General features: G+C 40.6%; 1 protein-coding gene across 2 annotated transcripts in view; it reads right to left on the reverse strand.

Annotated features, from left to right (window-relative positions):
* Nucleotides 1-3,860: 3,860 nt before the first annotated feature.
* TCP11L2 (t-complex 11 like 2) overlaps nucleotides 3,861-24,511 on the reverse strand; it is a 40,754-nt gene continuing 20,103 nt past the window's right edge. For both annotated transcript variants that reach the window (XM_080811016.1, XM_080811017.1), the window contains exons 7-10: nucleotides 14,851-15,038; nucleotides 14,462-14,643; nucleotides 11,699-11,871; nucleotides 3,861-6,358 (exon numbers count right to left, since the gene is read on the reverse strand). In XM_080811016.1, the coding sequence (XP_080667142.1) occupies nucleotides 6,117-6,358; nucleotides 11,699-11,871; nucleotides 14,462-14,643; nucleotides 14,851-15,038 (785 nt within the window). In that variant the 3' untranslated portion in view covers nucleotides 3,861-6,116. The remainder of the gene's footprint in view (nucleotides 6,359-11,698; nucleotides 11,872-14,461; nucleotides 14,644-14,850; nucleotides 15,039-24,511) is intronic.

Genomic DNA, 24,511 nt, shown 5'->3' on the forward strand with positions numbered 1-24,511 from the left:
ACTGAATGGATGGGGTGGCAGACGACATTTCAAGCAGAGAAAAACCGTGCGAGCAATGACACGAGAGCTCTACACAGTATCGCATGCTGACAGTTGAGTGTGGTTCTCTGTAGGACTTGTCTATATGGAAGTGTCTATTGATGACACTAGACAGCTCCATTGGAGCTGGGCCATTATTGGCCTTTATGCCATGTTAAAGAAATCAGACCTTATTCTGAGCGGCTTCAACATGAAGACACTAGAAACGAAAGGATTGTCCTCTCTTCTTCAAAACCTTGGTGCCTCCAGAGTGGGAGAAAACATGTGTGATCCTGGTTTCTAAACCTGAATAAATTCACAATAGAACTAGCAAAGACTAGAACAATGTTGGGGAAAGAAGATGGCCTCTTAAGGGCAAAGAGCAGTCTGTGAAGCCTCTCATTTCACAAGCAGCAAGGTGAGGCTGAACACGGACAGAAGCCTCTACAGTAATCCGAGAACAGCCTGCATTTTGAGCAAGGGTGGGTAGTCCAAAAACCTCTTGCTGCTTGACATGCCCACAAGCCACCTGCTCTGAAAAGCCTTGTGTTGTGTCATGAGATTCGACCATACTGTGAGAACTGATAAGGGCCAGGAATCTGCCAAAGACAGCCAGGTAGAGGGGCCGATGTGGCTTGTCGGGCATGAGACCCCCTACCCAACACAGGAGAGTGGGAAAGAGGAGTGTGCATACTGACCAATGGCAATCAGACCCAATCATTTCTCTCTGGGAGGTTATTAAGAGGTACCAGAAGGGAGCACAGCCACAGAAAGAAGCAGAGAAGTAAAACGCTAAGGAAACATTTGGTAACATCACGACAGTGAGAAATTCTTTTGATTGGATGACTTTAGGAAGCCAATATAGCAAGTAGTTTAAGAGCACACTTTCCAGGGTTAGACTCTTTGGGTTCGGAGACACTCACCAGCTCTATGACCTTGAACAACCTCCTTGGCCAGTCTGAGTTTCATTTTGCCTATATGGAAATAGTGATAAAGCCTGCCTCCCGGGGCATTGTGCAGTTACAGGAGATGGGGTGTATGAAGTATTCCTTGTCATACGGTAAGTGGCTTAGTAGTTATTATTATTGTTTGTTTTTATTTTTCATTATTGTTATTTCATTATATTCCTGAAAGATAAAAGAATTATATTCAGGTTCTCCATCCATCCTGCCAGTGCAACTACTGAAGACAGATTCCTGGGTTTTCTTTTTCATAAAGCCTTGCAATAAACCCCTCGGTCCCTTTCCTTTGGAATCTGAAAGAGACTAACATAGTAAGCTTAGAAACAAGAATGAGGAAGCTTCACCCCAAAAATAGAGAACAAGAGAACACAAGTCAATAATACAAACATACTTTCTAAAAGATTAAATTATCAGTGGTTACTAGACACAATTAGAACATGTTGGGTTTGTCACTTTGCTTTACAGTTGCCACCAAGGACAATTACTGCTGCCTTCTGCATACCCTTGAGTTTCTCTGTCAATGACAATACTGGGCTTAACGAACCATGGTCCTGATGGGATATGACCATTTCTGTTCTGATGGATTTAAGTACTTGACCATCACAGCTCACAGTACTAAAACTTCCTGAAGCTTGAAAGAGATTTAGGACTAATAAATTACAGTTATTTAATGTATTCTGACTACATTATGCTTTAGAGTTTGCAGATGATTTTGAATACATTATCTCATTTGATTTTCACAGCATCTCTGTGAGGTAGAGCAGGAAACAGAGGCTCAAGGAAATTAAAAAAACTGGCTTGAGTTCATAGAGCTAGTGAGTAGTAGAAGTGAATTCAAACTCAGGTCTTGTAACTGTCAGTCCCACACTACTTTCACTGAACAATGAGTGGAAAATTTAGGGACTTAACACCCCCAGAGGTGGAACAGGCGGAACTTTAGGTTTAAGAAGGGTTCGAGTTAGAAATAAAAATATGTTGCACAACAGGTGTCCTGTTCCATGGCCTTGGCATACTTCGCCAACCAGACAGAGCACTCTCTACTCTTTTTCCTGGATCTGACTTTAAAATCCTCTCAACAGTGCTCCGGAGAACTGCTAGTCAAAGATCAGAGCAGGCACATGGCTTTAAACCTGTTTTCAGGAAAATAAGTTTCATGGGGCTTATTTAAGAAAGCTGGAAGGACCCAAGGTAGAGACGGCTAATGCTTACCAATATAAACTTACCAAATCAGCCTCTCTCTCCTCGGCACACTGTCCTGCCTTCCTTGCAGCTAGATGAGGCCACATGATTTGAGTTCTGGCCAGTGAACCATGAGTGGAAGTAGGCAATCCTTTTCTTTCCCTATCTTCTGAGGGAATGGAGACTTTGAAGAGCTAAGGGTAAGCTTGCTTGCTAAGCTTCCATCCATCACAGGATGGATGGAAGTTGGGCTTCTGAAGGACTGAATGGAGTAGCACCTCCCCCCGAGCCCACCAACCTACCCCCTGCTTTGAACTATAATTTGAGAAATGTGGGTCTGTGAGGCCACTGAGACGTGGAGCTATTTGCTCAACAGCTCATCTACATGCACCAGTAAAGGCTGACTTCACATGCTTATGACCCTCCTTGAATTATGGTGTTATTCTCAGAGGCAATGCTAGATTGGGTGGGCTCACACATTCTTCACATTCAAATTTTAAGGACCTCATAAATGTACATGATGGTGGGTTTTTTTTTTTTTTCTCTGTCTGTTCTTCAACAAACCTTGTTTATTTGGAAGACATCTCTAGCTGGGTGACCTTGATGGGACCATGGAAGTCTAAGGGTCAGCTACTCCCTCATTCCATCCCCTGCAAATAAGAGCCTGGGCTTTTGGCCTAGATTCTTCTGCTTGTTGACACCTGGGACTTTAAATCTTGAGCAAATGAGGCAAAGAAGCAAGGACAGTCGAGAAATCAATCTCTGAAGCCATTAAGACCGAATCCAGCTTGGCCAGAGTCCTGCAGCTTGCATTGCCCTGGTTCCTACCCATTTTCCAAGCCTGATTCTCCAGATTAAGAAGATTCTGTGAGGTACTTACTAACTATGCAATAAGCTCCCTTTCTGCTATAGTTGGATTGGGTCCATTTCTCTTCCTTATACCATGTGTTCATATACTTCCATATACCATGTGAGTGCATGTATGTGTACACACTCCACACAGAGGAATACTCCAGCACCAACAGCAAGTGTTCTTTGCTGGGGTAATCTTGCCAAAACATAATTTCCAAAACATAACCCTCTCCTGTTTCAAAAGATTCAGATTCTTTATCTATTTCAGGACAAGACCCACAAATTTCAGCATAACATTCCAGAACCTTTTGACCTCTCTCACTTCACTTCCCCTCACTTTTACTTTTCTACTAGGTGCTGGTCCTTGGCTTGCCATTTCTCCACACCACTGTACTCACCATGCACTTGGCCTATCATGTCTTCCCCTTTCTTAGCCCTTGGCGACTCCTGCCTATCCCTCCTATTGTAGCCCCCAAAATAATCTCCATGAAATAGAATTGGATGGTATTACCTCTAGTACTATGTGTACTTGTTTTATGCTTTGTTCAATCACAACACTTTGTTGTGATTGTTTGCAGGTTTGTCCTTCTTACTAGGTTATAAGCATCTTGAGGACAGTGTCTGTCTGTTTAGTCACTGTGTATCACAAAACGTAGGATACCTCTGGGTGTACAGTATATGCTTAATAGGTATTTGTTGACTGACCGACTGAGTGAGTGACCACGACCTGATCTCTTTAAGGCTCTGACAATCACCAGAAGAATCATTCTAGAGCAACTGCAATAAAGACTATACCATATCCCAGCCCCAAGTTACCCAACGGTGGTTTGAAAACAAAGAGACACTGGCTATCTTGAAATAATTTTTAATGTTTTAAAATTTAACTAGTGCACACAATACATGTTTTAGCAGAAGAATGAAAATGTGTGTAGGGTGTTTAATAAAACTGACATTACAAAAACAAGACCACGTTAAGAAAAACTCAAAAGTAGAAGTAAACATTTAAGTAAAACCAGAAAACAAAAACGAAAACAAAAAAAACCCACAAAACAAAACCCAAAACAACATGCTAAAGGATATGCTTTTAAAAGTCTAATAAATGTAGTTGCCTAAATCCAGACTCGAGACATTGAGATTTACTTTGAGACTTAAAAAAGGAAAAATAAAGCAGCAGAATGCCCTTCATTTTAAATGCACTTAAAAAAAAAAAAAAAGTCTGCACATTGTTTTCCTGCTGGCAATTGCAGAATAATCAAGTATGTGAGAATACCAGCTGGATTCCAATCTGATGATTAAAAAAGTACACCACCTGGTCTTCCTGTTAAGTTTACAATTTACCTCAGAAAGCAACAAGAAGTCACACTACCTATTACCTTTCCTTGTCAGACCCTCCCTGCCACCCATACTCCAAAGTGAACACAGTTGAAAACTACTTCAACTTAAGAAAAAAATGAAAACAAAAATCTTCAGCACCTTATAGTTTCTAAGCACAGGACAACACGGGCAGAAGGGAAATACAGGAAGAGAGGGTAGCAAATGGGTAAGACCCAGAGTGATGTGCTCTTCAGGAAAATTCTACTTATACACAGCTGCTCCGATGGATAGAATGGCTGATTTATATATTGGTCATTGTGAGGAAAAAAAAAAACAACTTATAAAATTTCCTCAACTTTTGGCAGATCCCTCCAAAATGTAAAGATTGGAGATAACTTATTCCCACAATCATTTCCTTGAACTTTATCAAATAATTAAGTAGCACCATAATGGTGGAAGTCATAGTGAGGACAAGGAGGTAAGGAAGAAAGGAAGATTTCTTTTTATGTCTTACTCACTCTTCCCCACCAGACTATGAAGATCCAATGAGTCCTTCGAGAACAAAATAAGCAAAATGTGTTTTATGGGAATAAAGTACTTTCTAGACGGAGTCTGCCGAGATTATAGTGCTTCCCTTAACCTTTCAAAACAAGTATGTAATTCCAGGACAAGCAGATTTCTCTAAAATCCCAATGACAACTAGGGCCAACTTAGCCAAGTTTTGCTTTAATGCACAAGAATGTCAAATGATGATGACATTTAGAACAGCATCTTGGTCACAGTGGGGTAAAATTTAATCAGCACAGGAGGCATTTGCTCTCAAGTTATATGGTTTTTAAAAATCCAAAGTTCAACTATTTCTTTTTCAGATGTGAACTTCACTGAGAATGGGGATCTCCTGGAGATTTGATTTTATTGTTAACTTCCCTTCTTATTATAAAAAATCAATTCAAACCACTCCTGCCTTATGTAAAAATATCAAAATCTTATAGAAACCTTACCAACGGGCCTGAGAAATGAAAGGACACTCACTAAGATATTTGTGCAAAAATTGTTTCTCTTAGAGAGTAGGATAAGTTGCAGGCAGAGAAAACCAACCTCTAGAATAACATTTTACAAGGGATTTTTTTTTCTGCTTTCACTAAATGAACAATAGAAGTTTTATCTAAAATTTGTACACAGCTTTAAAATATTTTTAATAAATTTAAGTTCTAGACAAATACTGACAATTGGTAATATAAAATGTGATTTGGTACATTTGTGGAATTTGAAGACTTACCATGTAAGTTTCTGTTACACATTAATAATATTTCATTGTACATTTCAAAAATTACAAATACAAAACAATTATGCTTACTTCACGTCATTTATTCAGAACATCATCCCCTTATTCTCATGACCTCCAACCCTTTAAGAAGTTGTACCAAAACTAAAGATCATTAGATTTGATATTGACAAGTGAGGAAAAACAACTCCTTAAGGTTGGATGAATAAGCCATATATGAATGCTGAAGAAAACATTTATAGGTATTATATAGGTAATATAATCAATTACGAATTGCCTTCTGTCCATTAAAAACATGTCTTTTGAACTTGAAAATGATGCATGAATAGGTTCTATACGAAGTGCATATTTTCTGCAATGCTAATATTACTGGATTACACAAATTCAGGCCAACACTGCACCACGAACAGGACTGAGAAGGTGCCACATCTGTCATGCCACTGGCGGAAACAGACTGGGTACCAAAGTGCTGGATTTCCAACCTCAAATCCAATGTCAGTTCCTCTTTAGTTAGAAGATGAAGCATCCGCCTTTCCCATGGCTTCCTCACCGAAGAGCAGCTTTCGAAGTATATTTGCATAAAATGGTCCATACACTTGTCTGTTGAGATTCACAATGTTTGCATATTGCGAGCCCAGCGCTTCTAGCTCCTGTTGAATGACAGCAAGGCCTCCTGGGACGGGAGGCATGCATTTTTGAGGACTTGGAAGACAAAGTAGACTTTTCATGTAGAGTTGGGTTCGTTTATCTGGGGAAAAAGAAGATCTTTAGCTGTCCCATTATTAAAGAATGGTATTTTAAAGAGTAAATGAGAATAGTAATTATGGTAGGTGAACTGCAGTAATATTCCCAATTCTTTGCCCTCCCTGTACCCACACCCTCTACGAGGTAGCTTTGCAGCTCTTCCCATCAAAGGCTGGAGACTATTTCCCCATGTCTTGAATGGGGGCTGGCCTTATGGCTTGTTTTGGTTGATACAGAATGTGCCAGAAGTGCTGGTAGGCTAGTTGCATGCAGAGGCTCCAAGTGCCATGGTTCACATCTGTTCTCTCTACCCACCACTGCACGTGAACAAGCCTGGGCTGGAGGAGAGACCACATCGAGGGAATCCCAGCTGTTCATTCAAGGCCAGCTTAGACCAACCTACAGCCAACAAGACTGCAAACACTTGAGAGAGTCCAGGCAAGATCAGCAGAGCTGCCTACCCAAGCCACAGTTGACTGCATATGCATGTGTGAGTCCAGCAAGACCAGATGAACTACCCAGGTGCCCCACAGACTTGTGAACGACACTAATTATATGTGGGGGTTTTTTAAGCTATGGAGTTTGAGGTGCCTTGTTACACAGCAATGGCTAAGGGACAAAAAAAAATGTAGAGCACTTTTATAGTAGGTCAGAGGCACTTTTATAGTAGGTCAGAGGCTCTTTTATAAAAACGTAATACTTACTGTCTGTGATTTAGTTATGTACATGAAAGCTAAGTCTGTAAACTGGCACTGCTAGTTTGGCTCCATACAATGTTTTGTTTGGTTTTGTTTTTGTCTTTTTAGGAAATAGAAATTCCTTAAAATCGGGGCACCTGAGTGGCTCAGTCAGTTAAGAATCTGCCTTTGGCTCAGGTCATGATCCGAGTCCTGAGATCGAGCCCCATATGGGCTTCCTGCTCAGCAGGAAGCCTGCTTCTCCCTCTCCAGCTCCCCTGTGCTTGTGTTCCCTCTCTCGCTATCTCTCTGTCATAAATAAATAAAAATCTTTAACAAAAAAAAAAAAAAAGAAAGAAAGAAATTCTTTAAAATCAGGGGATTTCACATAGAAATCCAAATTTCTGGTTCCTCTGGAAAAATGAAGAGATGCAAACCTGGGGGCCCCAAATTACCACATGACCAGGGTGACCACACATCCAGGTTTTCCCCCTTTTGGGCTAACATAATTAACAAGAATGGTCTCAAAAATGTCTTGGTTTGGACAACAAATTATACAGTGACCCCACCAGCGGCCAACAATCTCGAGGCACTGAGGAGGTGCTGCCCCAACTGGCACTCCAGCTGGCCATCTTCTCCATTCTCCTACTTCCCTGCTTCAGCGCATCTGCATGTGAAGGAACTTTGCAAGAGGATACAAATGCATAAGTCAGTGTGGCGGCAACAACACTGGACAAATAGTACCAGACCAGACCTGCTACCAGCCACACGGCCCCAAGGACTTCTTTTGGCTTTGGAAACGGAAACTTCACAAAGAAAAATTCACTAAAGAGAACACAGTCCATAGGATATGGACCATGATGACATTAATGAAACTCTTGTCTCCAAACTCTTCTCCCAAAAGTCACACAGCTAGGTCTGACCTAGAATTCTAAGTTCCCAATGTCACATGTCTTGTCTTAGCCAGAACTGTTTTCTCTTACTAGACAACTCTTCCCTCTCATCTAATCTCTGCCCAAAGTCCAAAACATCCTTCAATGCTGAGCCTAAAGTTACTTCCTTTCTGTGACTTTCCCTAACATCCGCCAGACAATCATGCCATACTTTGGTTACTTAATAACATATGTATGTCTCTCTCCCTTCTTAGATGGAAAGCTGCCTAAGGGTTAGGGCTGTGTCTTTTTTTTTATCTTTATATCCCTGGTCTGGCACATGGCAGGCACATCACAGATGCTGACTGAATTAAAGTGAGAATGGAATGAAAAAGCTCTGTAAAAGTGAGTACATCCCACTGAAAACAACGGAGTCAGGGAGGAACAGGATGGGCAGTCACTTGATGTCACCCATGATTTGTCAACAAGAACAAATCATTCCTATATGTATCACTTAGACAACTGAAAATTACTTAAAAAAAAAAACAGAGATAGCTACAAGCATGCAAATAATCCACACAGCAGGTAATCTAGAAATAACTGTTCCCTAGTTATCATATGCATTTGAAGAAAGCTGGTTTGAAAGAAACCTTTTCTAGTTATCTTTTCAAAAGGCTAAAAACACAGTGGGAGTTGTAACTCCATTATAAATAAACAGCACTTCCAGAACAAAAGGCGGCAGGGGTGCCTGAGTGGCTCAGTTGGTTAAGTGTCTGCCTTCGGCTCAGGTCATGATCCTGGGGTCCTGGGATTGAGCCCCGTGTTAGGATCCCTGCTCAGCTGCGAGTCTCTTTCCCCTCTCCCCAACGCCCTTCCCCAGCTTGTGCCCAATCTCTCTCTCTCAAATAAATAAATAAAATCTTTAAAAAAAAAAAAAGAACAAAAGAAGGCAGACTATGGGTACCACAAACAGGAAAGGAAAACCAAGGCTAACTGGTCCTTCTTATGTTCCCAGGCTCCTCTGAGTGCTTAATTTACTCCAACCCCGCTTCAAGCAGAAAATTAAGAGTCAACTGTGTACTGAATTTCCCGTTAGACTGGTTGCCTGACTCTCAGGAGCCCAGGTCTGCTTTCATCACAGATATGGTCCAAACACCATCCTGAAAGATTGTTTAAAGAAAGAAACTCTTTCAAAACTGTTATTATGCTGACGAGTATTTTTGTCTCCTCTGCGGACAAGTCAGTTTTTAGGCCAAGACTAAAATGACAGAAGCATTTGTCCACTTAGAAGCGGCCAAACTGAGTCCCTGCCAAAGGCGTGCCCTTGGCTTCCAGAGTCGAAGGAGAGCTGCTCAAATGAGTCATTTTAGTTTCTAGGCAACGATACTTTGAATGAGGTTAAAAATGCTTTCAGTCTGCAAAATAGCAGGAAGGTTGGACTGGGGATAGCTGGGTTTAAAAAAAAAATACTGCTTTACCGGATTTTAAGAGGCTACCCTGGGGTGGGGCATCCCAGCTCCCTCCCTTCTGAAATTGCAAGTGCTTCCCTTATCTAAAGCAAGGGCACAGAGGACACCTGGATGCTCAGGCCACCATGCCAACCAACAGCAGGGCTCCAGTTCTGACTATGGGGCCCAGCCGGAGTAGATAAGAATATGAATTCTGGAGTCAGACTAGCTCATTGAGAGTCCCTCATCTGAAGCCAGATGGTTATGTGAGGTACTCACCCTGTGTAAGTCTCTGACACACTCACCCCTTGCACAAATACAGTTGATTCCTGAATAATTGGAGGGGAGGGGCACTGACTCCTCCCGTGCAGTCAAAAACTTACATAGAACTTTTGACTCCCCAAAAGCCTACTAATGGCCTACTGTTGAGCAGAAACCTTCCTGATAACATAAACAGTTCATTAACACATATTTTGTATATGTATTATATACATTATCCTTATAATAAAATAAGCTAGAGAATAGAAAATGTTATTAAGATGATGATAAGGAAGAGAAAATACACTTACAGTACTGTATCAAGGAAAATCTGCATATAAGGGGACATGTGCAGTTCAAACACATTTTGTTCAAGGGTCAACTGTATTTATTAAATGTCATCTGTGGGTCCAGCCTGGTACAGGGACATAACAGGCAAGAGACATGCATTCCATCCTCATGAGGCCAGTATACTAGTGGGGGCTAGTGGTATGTGGCAGAGACTGCAGACAGTCTGCCCCTCCTCCTCCCAGGAATGGGCTGTTCTGCTGGAGACCAAGGCCATGAGGACACACAAGAATCAGCAGTGAAGGCATGCAGGGAAGGCCTCAGCCCTGGGTGGCTGCAGCTATGTTGTGTTTGTCATTGTCATACAGGGTCATCTCTTGGTAGCCCACAGTGCTGCTACCAACACTACTCCTTTCTGGGAATGGTTTAAAGTCTTGAGCTTTTAGTGGCCTAGATCTCCAGCATTCCATGTCCCCAGGGGTAGGAACTGGGGGGCATGATGGTGGGCTTTTTTTTTTTTTTTTTGTACTTGATCCCTAGGCAAGTGAGAGACCTATGTGAGAGCCTCAAAAAAAATAATGACAAGTGTTTATACTCTTAGGGAAGTTAGCGTTGTACTTTGAAAACTTGCAGATTAGTCCACAGTTCCAATTCAATGCTCTTTTCCTCCTTCTGGTCTTTATTCCTCACTCTCTGTAGTACACACTTGCTTTGTGCCCCACGTCACCTTCTCCCCCTTCTTCTGGCCAAAGCACCCAATTTGGTCTGGGCCAAACCTTTTCTTCCCTACTCTCAGACGAGGTGTTGCAGGGAAAGTGGGCTCACCCTGACTCCAGGAACTGAACACACGTCTCAAGCTCTGGTTCCTTCCCCTTTGGCCACCATGACCGATTCAAGAATGTGACTTGACCTGCAGTCATGCTGACTGAAGCCGATAAGACTCTATTCTGGGGTCATTATTTGGGCTAAGAGTGAAGCCAACACCTTGTTTTTCACTTGACTTCAATATGGAAAGATACAGCCTGGAGCTGAAGCTTGTCTTGCCACGATGGAGAGAGTCTATCTGTGAAGACAGCCAGCTCAAAGGAAGGCAGTGCTGAGGGAGGAGGTGGGGAGATTAGTGTCAGTGACACGGTCTGTGCTCTGGCTCAGACGTACAGGAGACAGCCCTGCCCTGCTCTTGCTGGTTTCATGAGAAAATGCACTTCCTTTTTGCTTACGCTAGTTCAGTTCTGTCACAGGTATTAGAAAAGAGTCCTAACTGATGCATTCTCCATTTTCCCAACTCACCAACACAACTTGACATGGAGACAGACACTTGCCTAGGGATCAAGTACAAAAAAAAAAAAAAAAAAAAAGCCCACCATCATGCCCCCCAGTTCCATAGCCTCTTTGCTCACTGTCTCTTTAAGCCTGGCCAAGAAAGAAGCTTCAGCTCACTTAGCCTAGCTCACAGCAGAACTGGTATCACTGCCAGCTGGTTTGGATTGTTGCATAGATCTAGGATTTTAACATATTGGTAGCATTATGGTATTTTCTTCATAAAAATCTATTGGCTGGGTAGTAAGACAGAAAGCCCTGGAACATTCCCCCACAGTTACATATACACACAGAAGAAACAGTGAGTCCCAAACCTTTGAAAGTACAATTTGTTTCTTTATATTTTCAATATTTATTCTCCAAAAGGAATAGGTAATCTATTTAAGACAAAAATATAACTGACACTTGACATTAGTCAAAACCAGCAAGTTAAAAGCAAATTGAAATTGAAGCAGAAACCAATGAAAACATGAGGACCCACCAATTAAGGACCAGATAGGATTGCCCTCCTTTTCGATGCTTGAAAATTGGCCTATGAGATTAGCTTGGACCTCAGCATTCAAAATGGATAAACCTCTCTCCGCCAGGGCCTTGTTAATCTCAACACAAGTCTGAGCACCAATAGAATTCAGGACTTCCTTCAAGTTAATGGTCCTAAAAAAAGCATAAAACAAAATTGCAGGAATAGTTTTTTTATTCAGCAATTATTAAACATTTTTTAATATACCAACTTAGTTCAAATGTCTGTCACTTTTCATTTACACAGACACTAAGTACCTCTATTAGCATGAACTTAGAATATAGTAACTTCTCCCAGGCACCACTCCTTATGTGTAGCAGATTTTTAAATGCTTAAAACCATTCAACTCTGTAGGTACTCTTTAGTTAGAAAAGCAGAGTCAGAAAAGTGTGGTCCCTGAAAATAAGTCTGCAACCCCATTTTCCTGCAGGACCATCAGAAAGGAAAAGAAAATACCTATTTACTTCTTAAAACAAACCTTTTGGTCTGAGCAGACTCATTCATAGATTTTGTTGTTGTTGTTGTTGTTGTTAAATCTATGTTTATAGAATGAAGAATCAATTCCTTTACCCATGCCCAAACAGTGAATCTATAAAACCAATCAAAACCAAGAAATGAAGAGGGCGCCTGGGTGGCTCAGTCAGTTAAGTGGCCAACTCTTTTTCTTTTTTTTAAAGATTTTATTTATTTATTTGACAGACAGAGATCACAAGTAGGCAGAGAGGCAGGCAGAGAGAAAGGGGGAAGCAGGCTCCCCGCTTTGCAGACAGCCTGATGCGGGGCCCGATCCTAGGACCCTGGGATCATGACCTAAACTGAAGGCAGAGGCCTTAATCCACTGAGCCACCCAGGCACCCCAAGTGGCCAACTCTTGATTTTGGCTCAGGTCATATCCCAAGGTCCTGGGATCAAGCCCTGTATTGGGCTCTGCACTGAGCTGGGAGTCTGCTTGAGGTTCTCCCCTTCCCTCTCATTCTGCCCCTCCTCCCACTTGTGATCTCTCTCTCTCTCTCTCTCTCTGTCTTCCCCTAAAATAAACAAATAAATGTTAAAAAAAAAAAACCCACAATAAATGAACCTACTTAGAGGTTAATACCATAATGACAAATTACCTAAAATTCTTGACCTATCATGATCAAAGATAAGCTCCTTCCTATTGTTACTTTCAAGTAACCAATCAAAAATACCAGAAAACCATAAAAAGTAACTGGCAATGGGTTATTTAAGAGGTAAGAAAAAAGAGGCAATTAGAAAGGGCATGTGTTGGGTCCACGCTATTGGGGAACGATGATTGCAAACAGCCTCTCACTGTCCAGAAATGGTCTTTAATACAACTTTGTGCAAAATGGGAATTAAAGGACAAGAGAACAGGGGTGGCCAGGCATGAGGAATTAAAATGATAAAGCAATTGGAGAGGCAGAGCATCTATAAAGAAGATGATTTAACAACTAACTAGTTATTAAAAATGAACATTTATCAAGCACCATGTGCCAAACACCTGTACTAAGTTCTTCACAATGGATCATCTTAAGTTCCCACATTGGTAAGTAGGCACAATTATCCCTTTTTGCAAGTGAGAAAATGAGGCTCAGAGTGCTTAGGGAACTTGTCCAAGGGTACCTAACCAGGCAATAGCACACCTGGGACTTAAACTGTGGTTTGTCGGACTTCTCAGTAACCACTTTGCTATATGCTTTATATGAATACTTAAAACAACTCTGGGGGTTCTCTAAAGGCTTAATAAAAAAATTTCTGGAAAGTAAGAGTTACCCTGTGTGGGGAAATGCTAAGATAAGACCAGCTGCAAACCTAGAGAAGGTTTCTTTTCGTTATAGGTCTTGGGTCCTGGAATGTGAAGTAAATGAGCCTGGATGACTAGCACAAAAATAGTAGGAAGGGCAGGGCCTTGACACAGTTGGACCAGACCTCAGCCCTTGAGTTCCCTTTTTTCTCGCTGTGCAGCTCAAGGTAAATCCTATTCTCTCTCTGAAAACTCTGGATGTTGTAATCACTCAGGCTCCTTTTGGCTCTTAATATTCTAGGATTTGATCAAGTAATCTTATGTGCTTTCTTGGTAATGGGGAGGAGGATGGAGGGATAGAGGCATCTCCCTTCAAAGACAGGAATGAACAATGTAAGGCCTTAAAAACACCTTAAAGGGGAACCAGCAGGAGAAGCTGACCCATGTAAGACCAATGAAAACAGCTGGTCATTGACTAAGTTTAGGAATTTTTCTGACTTGGACAGGATTCACAATAGGATGATCCAAATGAGATCCAGGGTCTGATACTGGGCAATGAATTTAGCAAAAAACAAGACCTTTACAAGTTGGTAAACATTTCATTGCAAAAAAATGATGGAGTCAGGACAACTGAGTAGGAAGCCTCCCTGATAGGGCCTTCTAAACCCTCAGCATGGAATTCTGGGTTTTATTTGCTTGTTCCCCGGCACTGTCAAAGAAGAGCTCTTACACATGCCCATACTAAGTGGAAATAGGACACTCACCCTGGCACTTGGCATGGAAAAGGTCTCTCCCTTCTTATGAAAGGACATCTAAACCTTCAGAGATATTAAAAGAAATTCTAGAAAAAGAGGGCGTAAGATAAGCTTCTCTAAAGTATGGTCCTGAATACCACACCCAGACATCCAGGATAATTCATGATCTCTGAAACACACGCGGAGCCTTAACACGAGGATGAGCAGATAAAAACAAATGGAACTTACTCTTTGTTCATGCCTTCAAGTAGAACAGCTGAAATCCTTTTTAACTTGTTTGCAAGCTCAGGGAGGCCTTCTGTAAGAGCACCCATCATGTTGTTGGTAATTAGGGACAGGCAGGCAATAATTTTCAATTGATTCAGCTTTTCTGTCAGTTCCTGAAGACGTGCTCCATCTGTGATGAGTGTCTAGCATGTTTATTAAAAATAGAAAGGGAAGCTCAATACCATGAAAATATAAAACAAGCAATGTTAATCCAAACTCCCATTTCTATCTGATTTCAGGAAAGTCATTAAACCACACGCAACACTAGACAGACCAGCTGATGCACAGATAGAACTTGTGAATTAAAATATTGGAGAACTTGAGGGAAGGAAAAAAAAAACCCCACTCACCTCTGGTAATTCTTTTTTCTGATAATCCCAATGTAACAGTTTTAAATAACTGTTATTTAGCACCAGTGTTGGACTCAGGCTTGGCTTAGAGCTGTTTTCAGCCCCAGGAGTTAAAGCAGTCTCAGAAAGAGAAAGTAGTTCTTCATTTACAGATTCTTTTAACCATTCTGTAGTTTGATCAAGAGCACCTGAAAACAAAAGGGCCATATGTTTGTCCTACAGCTGTTAGATCCCTTTTGTGCATTCTACATGACAACAGAGGTTAAGTGAGATGCTGGGCATGAATGCCAAGACAGGCACACCCCTAAAGGAGCTTATAGTCCAGATGGGGAGCCGGAGCTGTAAACCAACAATTACAGCAAAATAGAATAAATGCAAGAAGGTACAGTGGGAGTGGAGGAAGCAAACATTGTCCAAGACAGAGTCTAATAGGAAAAGCTCTGTAAGTGACACCTAAAGATATAAAACAGAGGACAGGACTATCACTCCAGACCAGGTGAACAGCCCATACAAAAACCCAGAACAGTGAGAGAATATGGCACATTCTGGATGCTACAAGCATATCTGTACTGTTGGTCCACAGAGAACAAGGGAGAGTGGCAGCAGATGGCATCGGGTGGGTAGGCAGGAGCCAGCTCACACACGACCTTGAATTTTGGCAGAGAAGGTATTCAGACTAAAAGCATTGATTATTAAACATTTTTGGGTCCTGGATCCCCCTGAGCATCTGATTAGAATTATGCCTTTCTCAAAAATGCACATTCATGCTAATGTGCACACTTTATTTTACTTTTGACCCAGTTTTAAGGTTCCCCACTAGAAACAGTTTTGTTTTTACACCACATTTCTTATAAAACTGTGTACTTGATAGAATTTATAAGGTGGAAATTGCTAAAAAAAAAAAAAAAAACCACGCAGAATGAACACAGGTGCAGATCTTTTTAAAAAGCACCAGAGAATGAAATAAAGAATAGTGACCCTGAAATTCTTCCTGAGACCCAGCACTCGAACCAGAGTAATCTGTGAGCAGCAATGTTTGCCACACAACAGAAACACCACCCGAGAATTTCACAACTTTGCTTCTCCTCAGTTCGCAAACGTTCTTGGTTTTTCTAGTTCTGTTCATAGAGATGTAAAAGACTTTAGGTCTTTTGTTTAAAGGACACCCAACAGAGAGAGAGAGAGAGAGAGAGAGAGAGAGAGAGAGAGAGAGAGGAAATCTTGGTGAATATAATTACAATGTAGCGTTAATAAGCATTTATACTGCAAGCTTAATCATTTACAGCTGACACATCTAAAAGCCCATTTAGTTATCTCAAACAAAGCAACAGTGTACCATAGTGGTTCTCAATGCTGGCTGATTTTATAATCACCTGGAGAGCTTTAAAAAGAAAAGAAAGATCTTGGGCACAGCTCCTGGAGATTCCAATTTAATCAGTCTGAGATGGGGCTCAGGCAACTGTGTTTAAATACCCCAGGTGATCCTAGCACGAAGCCAGAATTGAGTATGACTGGTAAAGCAGAAAGAGCACAAGTTCAGAATGAAACATGAGCTTTCCTCTAAGGGATCTACCTGCTGAGATGTTACTCCCACCAGCTAGTACACTGATGGCTCTATGTGGCTCCAAAACCAAGGTCCACCCCATGAGATACAAGCACTGTTGATTTTTCACGTAGGCAGTAAGTCTCTTCATTCACTCATTTATTCAATGACAACGGAGCACCTAATGTACCCTAGGTGCTATACCAAGTGCTGGGGATTCGTAGACGAGTAAACCTGTTTCGTGCATTCAAGAAGCTCTTAGTCTACTCAGAGGGAGAAACACAAGAACAGGCAATGGCTTTACAGGTGCATTTACCTAAGAATTTCCTAGGAGCTGTGAAGGCCCAAGAGCATTGCACCTGAATTTACTCTCCACCAACACGTGCTTCTGGTTTCCTGCTCCGGAGAATTGGCCTCACCCCCCTGAATCTACCTTTGGTTCTCTAAATCTAAATCCTGCCAGTCTTTACTGGCCTAGCTTAAATCTCTATTCCTATGGGAAGCCGTTCTTGATTGTATGGACCCATCCCTGCTCTCCCTTCTCAGAGAACACACCTTTGAATTTTTGATCTGGCTGTCATTTCTCTTGAACAGCTGAACTAAAAAACAGCTTCTCTATTTTTTTTAAAAAAGTTGTTATTAAATATTTCATGTACGTTCATCTCAATTTCATCTCACTCACTGAAGAGTCCAATCTATGATCTTTATTTTTTATTTCTCTTTCCTTTGACTTAATTCATAGCATCTCATGATAGGTATGTGAAATGTGGCTTTGTTTTGGCAGACACGTTTGCTTTGGAAAATACTCAGATTATCTTTCTGGTGGTACTTGTCACATACTGGGTGCTCTAAAAGCCTCTGCTCTCCTGGGGCACTTGGGTGACTCAGTCAGTTCAGCATCTGCCTTAGGCTCAGGTCATGATCATAGGATCCTGGGATTGAGTCCTGCATTGGGCTCCCTGGTCAGCGGGGAGTCCTTCTCCCTCTCCCCCGTTTATGCTCTCTCACATGCTCTCTCTCTCTCTCTTTTTCAAATAAATAAATAAATAATCGTAATAAATAAATAAATAAATAAAAGCTTCTGCTCTCTGTGTCTGGCATGAGTGACCTGGTAGGTTTCCAATTTAACTCACCATCTCTGGAAGTAAACATCAACTTAAAGAATTGTTCAAATAGTTGTCTTCAGACTGACAGATCGATTGGTCCCACAGGCCCACAGCTATCTTTCCCTCCTCACTGTAAAACATTTACTAATGTACACAGTACACGCAAATCAAGACAAAGTGTTTTTTGTAAACTCTTTCACAAAGCAGAGAAGGGAAGACTTCTCATTCATTTTTATGAGGCCAGCTTTGCCCTGATACCAAACCCAGACAAACGCATTACAAGAAAATTACAAAAGGATCTCTTTCCAAAAATACAGATGCAAAAATCCTTAAGAAAGCATTAGCAAGGTAAAGTATTAGCAAGATAAAATAATACACTATGACCAAGGAGGGGTGGGATAAACATTTCAGGATTGTAAGTTTGCTTTAATTAGAAAAACATCCATCACTGTAATTCAGCACATTAACACAATAAAGGAGAAAAAAAATCACATCATTAGATATAGAAAAATCATGTGACCAAATTTAACATGTGATCTATTTAGATAAAAGCTCTCAGCAAACCAGAAACAGATCTTCCTCAACATAGAAAAGGACATCTATGAGAAGTTGCAGCTAACACCATACTTAATGGTCAAATAATGAATATTCTTCCCCTAGGAAGGCAAGGATGCCTTCTCTCATGACTGCTATTGAACATTTGATTGGATGTCCTAGTTAGTGGAATAAAGCAAGAAAAAGAAATAAAAGGCACACAGATTAAAAAAGAAGAAGTAAAACTGTTTATTTGCAGGCAAAATGATTGTATATATAGAAAAACTGAAGGAATATTCCAAAAACCTACTAGCATTAATAAGTTAATTTATTAGCAAGTTCTCAGGCTGCAAAATCAATATTCAAAAATCGATTATATTTCTATATACTAGAAAATAAAAATTTTACAAAATACCACTTATAACAGCACCAAAGAACATAAAATAAATGAGATTAAATTGAACAAAATCAGAACAGGACTGGAGGGGTACCTAGTGACACAGTTGGTTGAGCATCGGACTCTTGGTTTTGGCTCAGGTCATGATCTCAGGGTTGTGAGATAAAGCTTCATATCAGGCTCCCCACTCAGCATAGATAGAGTCTGCTTAAGTTTCTCTCTCCCTCTCCTTTGGCCCACCCCTCCTCAAATAAACAAATCTTAGAGGAAAAAAAAAAAGTACAAGGCTGGTACACCAAAACTAAAACATACTGCTGAAATAAATTAGACTTGAGATATCCAGTTCACAAATTAGTAGACTTATTAATGTGAAGATGTCAATTCCACATAATTCCAATCACCAACCCAGCTGGCTCTTCTGCAGAAACCGATAAACTAATTAAAAATGGATGTGGAGGGCGTCTTGGTGGCTCAGTGGGTTAAAGCCTCTGCCTTCGGCTCAGGTCATGATCCCAGGGTCCTGGGATTGAGCCCCACACCGGGCTCTCTGCTCAGTGGGGAGCCTGCTTCCCTTCCTCTCTCTCTGCCTGCCTCTCTGCCTAGTTGTGATCTCTGACAAATAAATAAATAAAATCTTTAAAACAACAACAAAAAAAAAAACAAAAAAAATGGATGTGGAAATTCAAAGGACCTAACATAGACAAAACAATTTTGAAAAAGAAGAACAAAGATGGAGACTAACACTACCTGATTTCAAGACTTAGCCTCAATAATCAGGACTGTGTGGTATTTAGTGAAGAGAAGACATACAGATTATAGGATAGAATAGAATCCAACTTAAAAAATGAAGTAGTAGTATGTGCTACAACATGGGTAAATCTTGAAAATATTACACTAATTGGAAGAAGAGACATAAAAAGCCACACACTGCACAATTTGATTTATATGAAATGTCCATAAATTGGCAAATCCATAAAAACAGAAAGTAGACCGAGGGTTATCAAAAGCTAAGGGAAGGGAAGACTAGGGAGATACTGGTAGTGGGTATGGGGTTTCTTTTTAAGGTGATGAAAATCTTTTGGAATTAAATACTGATGGTGGTTATATAACTTTATGGATATACTAAAAACCACTGAATTATACACTTTTAAAAATTAATGTTGTGGAATATAAATTATACTTCAATTACAAAAAAATAATAAAGAGGTCAGAAATAGACTCACAAATGTATCATCAATTGATTTTCAATAAAGATGCCAAAGCAGTTCAATAGAGAAAAGGTAATCGTTTTGAACAAATGGTGCTAGAACTGGATATACATATGGAAAAATGTGAACCTTGAAATATATTACCTTGAAATGTTTCCTAAGCCTAAAACTATAAAAACTTCTAGAAAAAAACATTCAAAAAAGTCTTCATGACCTTGGGATATGCAAAGATTTTGTAGACACACCACTAAATGCACAAATAAAAGAAAAATTTTATGATTTGGTCTTCATCAAAATTAAAAATTTCTCTTCTTCAAAGGGTAGTGTTAAGAAAATGAAAAAGGCAAGCCACAGATGGGGGGGAAATTTCATAACATATAAAACTGACAAAGAATTTATTTCCAGAATATATTGAAAGCGCTTCAGTTCAATAAAAAGACAACCCAGTTTAAAAACAGGCAAAAGATTTGACTGGACACTTCACATTAGAAGATAAATGGCTATTTTACATATGAAAAGATGCTCAACATCATTCATCACCAAAGAAATGTATATAAAAACCACAGTGAAATACTACTTTCACACCCTCTATAAAAGGTAAAATTTAAAAGACCAATAATACCGTGCGTTGGTGAAAACGAAAAGCAGTTGGAACTCTCCTACACTGATGGTTAATATAAAATAGCACAACTACTTTGGAAAATAACCACCAGCTTCTTATAAAGTTAACCATATACTTAACATAATGAACCAGCCATTCTACTCCTAGGTGTTAACCCAAGAGAAAAGAAAACACATGCACACACAAATACTGATACATATGTGTTCACAGCAGCTTTATCCATAGTGGCCTAGAACCGGAAACAATGCCAATGTCCATCAACAGGTAAGCAGACAAAGTGTGGTACAATCATATAACAGGATGCTTCTCAGTAATACAAACTATTGATAAATATACAACACGGATGAATCTCAAAAACCTTATGTTGAGTAAAAGAGGTTGGACAAAAAAGTGACACACAGGGCTGCCTGGGTGGCTCAGTTGGTTAAACAACTGCCTTCGGCTCAGGTCATGATCCCGGAGTCCCGGGATCAACTCCCACATTGGGTACCCAGCTCCATGGGGAGTCTGCTTCTCCCTCTGACCTTCTCCCCTCTCATTCTCTCTCTCTCTCTCAAATAAATAAATAAAATCTTAAAAAAAAAAAAGTAACACACAGCATGATTCCATTTAATATGAAGTTCTAACGGAGGCAAAGTTAATCTACAATGATGAAAATTATATGAGTGTTTACCTCAATGGGGAAGTTTACTGCAAAGGGCAAGAAGGTTCTTTCTGGCGTGACAGAAATGCTTTATATCTTATTTGTAGTAATAGTTACAGGAGCATATTCTTTTGTCAAGACTCATGCAACCATATACTTCAAGTGGGCACAGATAGCGTATTTCAATGAAGTTTAAAAAAAGGGATATAGGTTACAGGTTGGCCAACTAAGTCACTGAATCTAAACCTAGTAAGTGCAGGTTGAATCGCATAAAGCTTCATCAACACTAAACACACACACGCGCGAAGATTTATATCACGTAAAAGCCACCGACTGTGCTATTTAGTGCTACAAATAGCAGACAGGGGGATGTCTGTAAAATCTGCCAGTTTAGTGTGAATGAATTTAGTAGTCGAGCCTTCTAAGATGAATGAATCAAAGGTATCCCCATATGGATTCTTCAAGGAATCCAATTCCCATCTCTGCTGATTTCTAATATGGTACCTAAGCATGTAATCTGGTTCTTAAGTATGAACTCTGAGTGACCCCTAAAAAGGCAACAACTCCACATCCTGGATCTGGGGGACGGCCTGTATAAATCTGAGCAGACAGTACTCCTATAAACTAAGAGAGTGCTGCAGAATTATGTGACTGGAAGACCCTGATGTTGTGCAAAGCTTTTGATGGCTCCCATTTTCAATCTTCTGGAAAAATATTCATACTAAATTCTTCAATTTCCAGTTAGAAGAATATAGCTCCCTTTATCCATGACACACCTGCTCTATTATGCCTAGCAATACCTCATCTCCCTTCTTTTTCCTACCTTCCTCCCTTCCTTCCTCCCTTCCTTCATTTTCTTTCCTAGGCTCCTGCCCAACTTGGAAACTGAACTCATGACACTGAGATCAAGAGTCACATGACTGAACCAGCCAAGCAGCCCTTGGTACTGCTTTCTTTGAGATATCGTTTTCCCTCCCTCCATGGTTTCTTTTGTAAATATCAATTAAGAGGTCCCTGACCAGGCAAACCCCATGACCATGGGTTGGCCTAGCTGAGTCATATGCCCATCAAACTTTCCTGAGATCTGAATGGTGACTACAGTATTCAAGGATGGGCCATTTTAAAATACACATTAACTGTTCTGATGATGGAGCTAGGAACTTTTCCTTATATTCCCTGCCCAGATTCCTGATGCTTTCCTGGTTTCTGGCCTTGCTCAGGCTCAGGTATTTTGGCTTTTTTGGTGAACTGCCCCCATCCTTCCATTTACTTTTTTGCTAAATCACCCAGAGTTGGTTTCTGTTGCTTGAAATATAACCCAGCTGACAGAACACAAAAGTGAAAAATCCAAAGGAAGCAGCCAAAGCAGCAGCTTGGTTTAGTCTCGACTTGTATGTAGGAGACCTGGCTTCCAGTCCTAGCTCTACTACTTACTAGCTGTGTGACCCTGGTGTTTGGGCAGGCCATTGCTGAGCATCAGTTTGCTCATCTTCAGAATGTTCCATTAGTAGTTCTTAAGTGTCCTGAGCACCAGGCAAAGAAAATGAAAATTCAGTTTGATGTGATTTTGTAAAGTATTTATCTCCCACAAGATTTCTGAAAGAATCACATGAAACGAAGTTCTATGAGAACATTGTGTCTATTAGACACAAGACATTACTTAAATAAATAAAAACCTCTTTCTGAGTATCTTAGAAATTACTTGTGCTCTGGTCCCTGAGGGGTAATCTGTTACTCTTTCCACAGGTAATTTAGTTGCTGGACCTGATGTGGTTATCCTGTTGATGTTCAGTACATGTATCCAATCATTGTCTGAGGCTTTCTGGGGTGTACTTTAAGTCAGGCAATTATATAAAATCTCTCTGTCAGCAAAATACTTTCTAGAGTCAGTTCAGAAATCTAGAGTGCTTCTCTGCATTAATTTTGCAATAATTATTTTATAAAAAATCATGTACACACAAAAATCCAACCCTTTTGTCCTTCTGCATGTTACTGTGAGGCTCTTATTTTGATATTAGGGCACAGTGACCGACTTTTGGCAGAGCGACTTGAGGATATAATTAACAGATGACATACACTCTGCTTCCTGGACTCTCGATTTCTCTGGGAACATATTTAGAGCTGGGCAATAATGACCTATATCCACAACTGGATTTATTCTATTCTTAAATCTCTGAAAATATCCAAGTCAATGTGAAAAGTACAAATGAATTGCAGGTCACAAAGCCTGGGTTTTAAGGACAGAAACAAACAATTTAAGATGAACAAAATTATAACTCAAACCAATATTAAGGAATTTCCTCCAGATGACAAGCTATCTTGACTCAAGACGTAGAGATATTGGCACACACATGTAGACATATGTACACAGGAGAACAAATGAAACCAGTCAATAAAATGCTGGAAAGGAAAAACACTGCTACAAACATAGTTACTGTAGTTCAGGTTTCAGATTCAGGTTTTATGTAGGGTTCTATTTCCATTAATCCCTCTCTCCCTTTGGAGAAACAATACAGCCCTAAAGTCACAAAATTTTTGTTGTGGAAGGATTCTTAGAAGTCATCTAATCTTATCTGCCACTCAATGCTAGCGCTCCCTCCGTAGGTCTCCCAAAGAAAGTCAGTATCTCATTTGAAGACAGGCAGTGTTGTGTAGCAGTTCGATGTACATGCTTTGGGGCAGAGACATGTCTGATTCATCCAGGCTTTAAGCAGTCACCTAGAGTAAGTACTTTAAGCTCAATTTCTTCATTTATATATTTTTTAAAGATTACTTATTTATCTATTTGAGAGAGAGAGAGAGACAATAAGCAGGAGGAGTGGCAGAGAGAGAGGGAGAAGCAGAATCTCCATTGAGCAGGGAGCCCGATGTGGGACTCAATCCCGGAACCCTGGGATCATGACCTGAGCCGAAGGCAGATGCTTTAACCGACTGAGCCACCCAGGTGCCCCCATTTCTTCATTTATAAACAGTGAGTAATAACAGTGCCAAATTCATAGGGCTTTGTGAGGCTTTGATGGACTAACAAAGGTAAAATGTTTGGCACATAGTAAGGACTTGGTATATAATAAGTGTTCAACAAAATGATAGCTGGCACTGACTACTAGTAGTAATAGAGAGGCTCATTCCAAGCTTAAAACAGCTCCAGCTGCTAAAAAGATCAAAACTCTGCCTGTGATTTCCCTCCACGGATCCAAGTCTGCCCTACAGTGTTTAACCCAAAGTCCCTGAATCAATACCAACAGGAAGGCAGTGCTCATGGCCCATGTGTACCTCCTTGTTACCAAACCGAATGTGCACAGCTTCATGGTCTGTTTCTCCTATGACCCTCCACCACCCAGGCCCCAGACTCTTGGGGCCCCTTTAAAAGTGGCACCTGTTTGCCTTTGTTTACATAAGGCTACCATACTGACTAGCTTGACAGAAAACCTCAGTCCACGAGGGATGGGGGATCATCTAACAGCCTTATAGCATAGTGAATTAAAATCCAGAAGCTAGTGTTAAGAGCCCAGAAGCTAGTGGCAATGAGGGAATCTGGTAAGCTAGACCTTTGCCAGCTGTGCAACATCTGGCATCTCAAAACCCTTGCCTGTGAAATCAAGGGTATA

The sequence above is a fragment of the Martes martes genome (genome assembly GCF_963455335.1).
Source record: "Martes martes genome assembly, chromosome: 8".
Lineage (NCBI taxonomy): Eukaryota > Metazoa > Chordata > Mammalia > Carnivora > Mustelidae > Martes > Martes martes.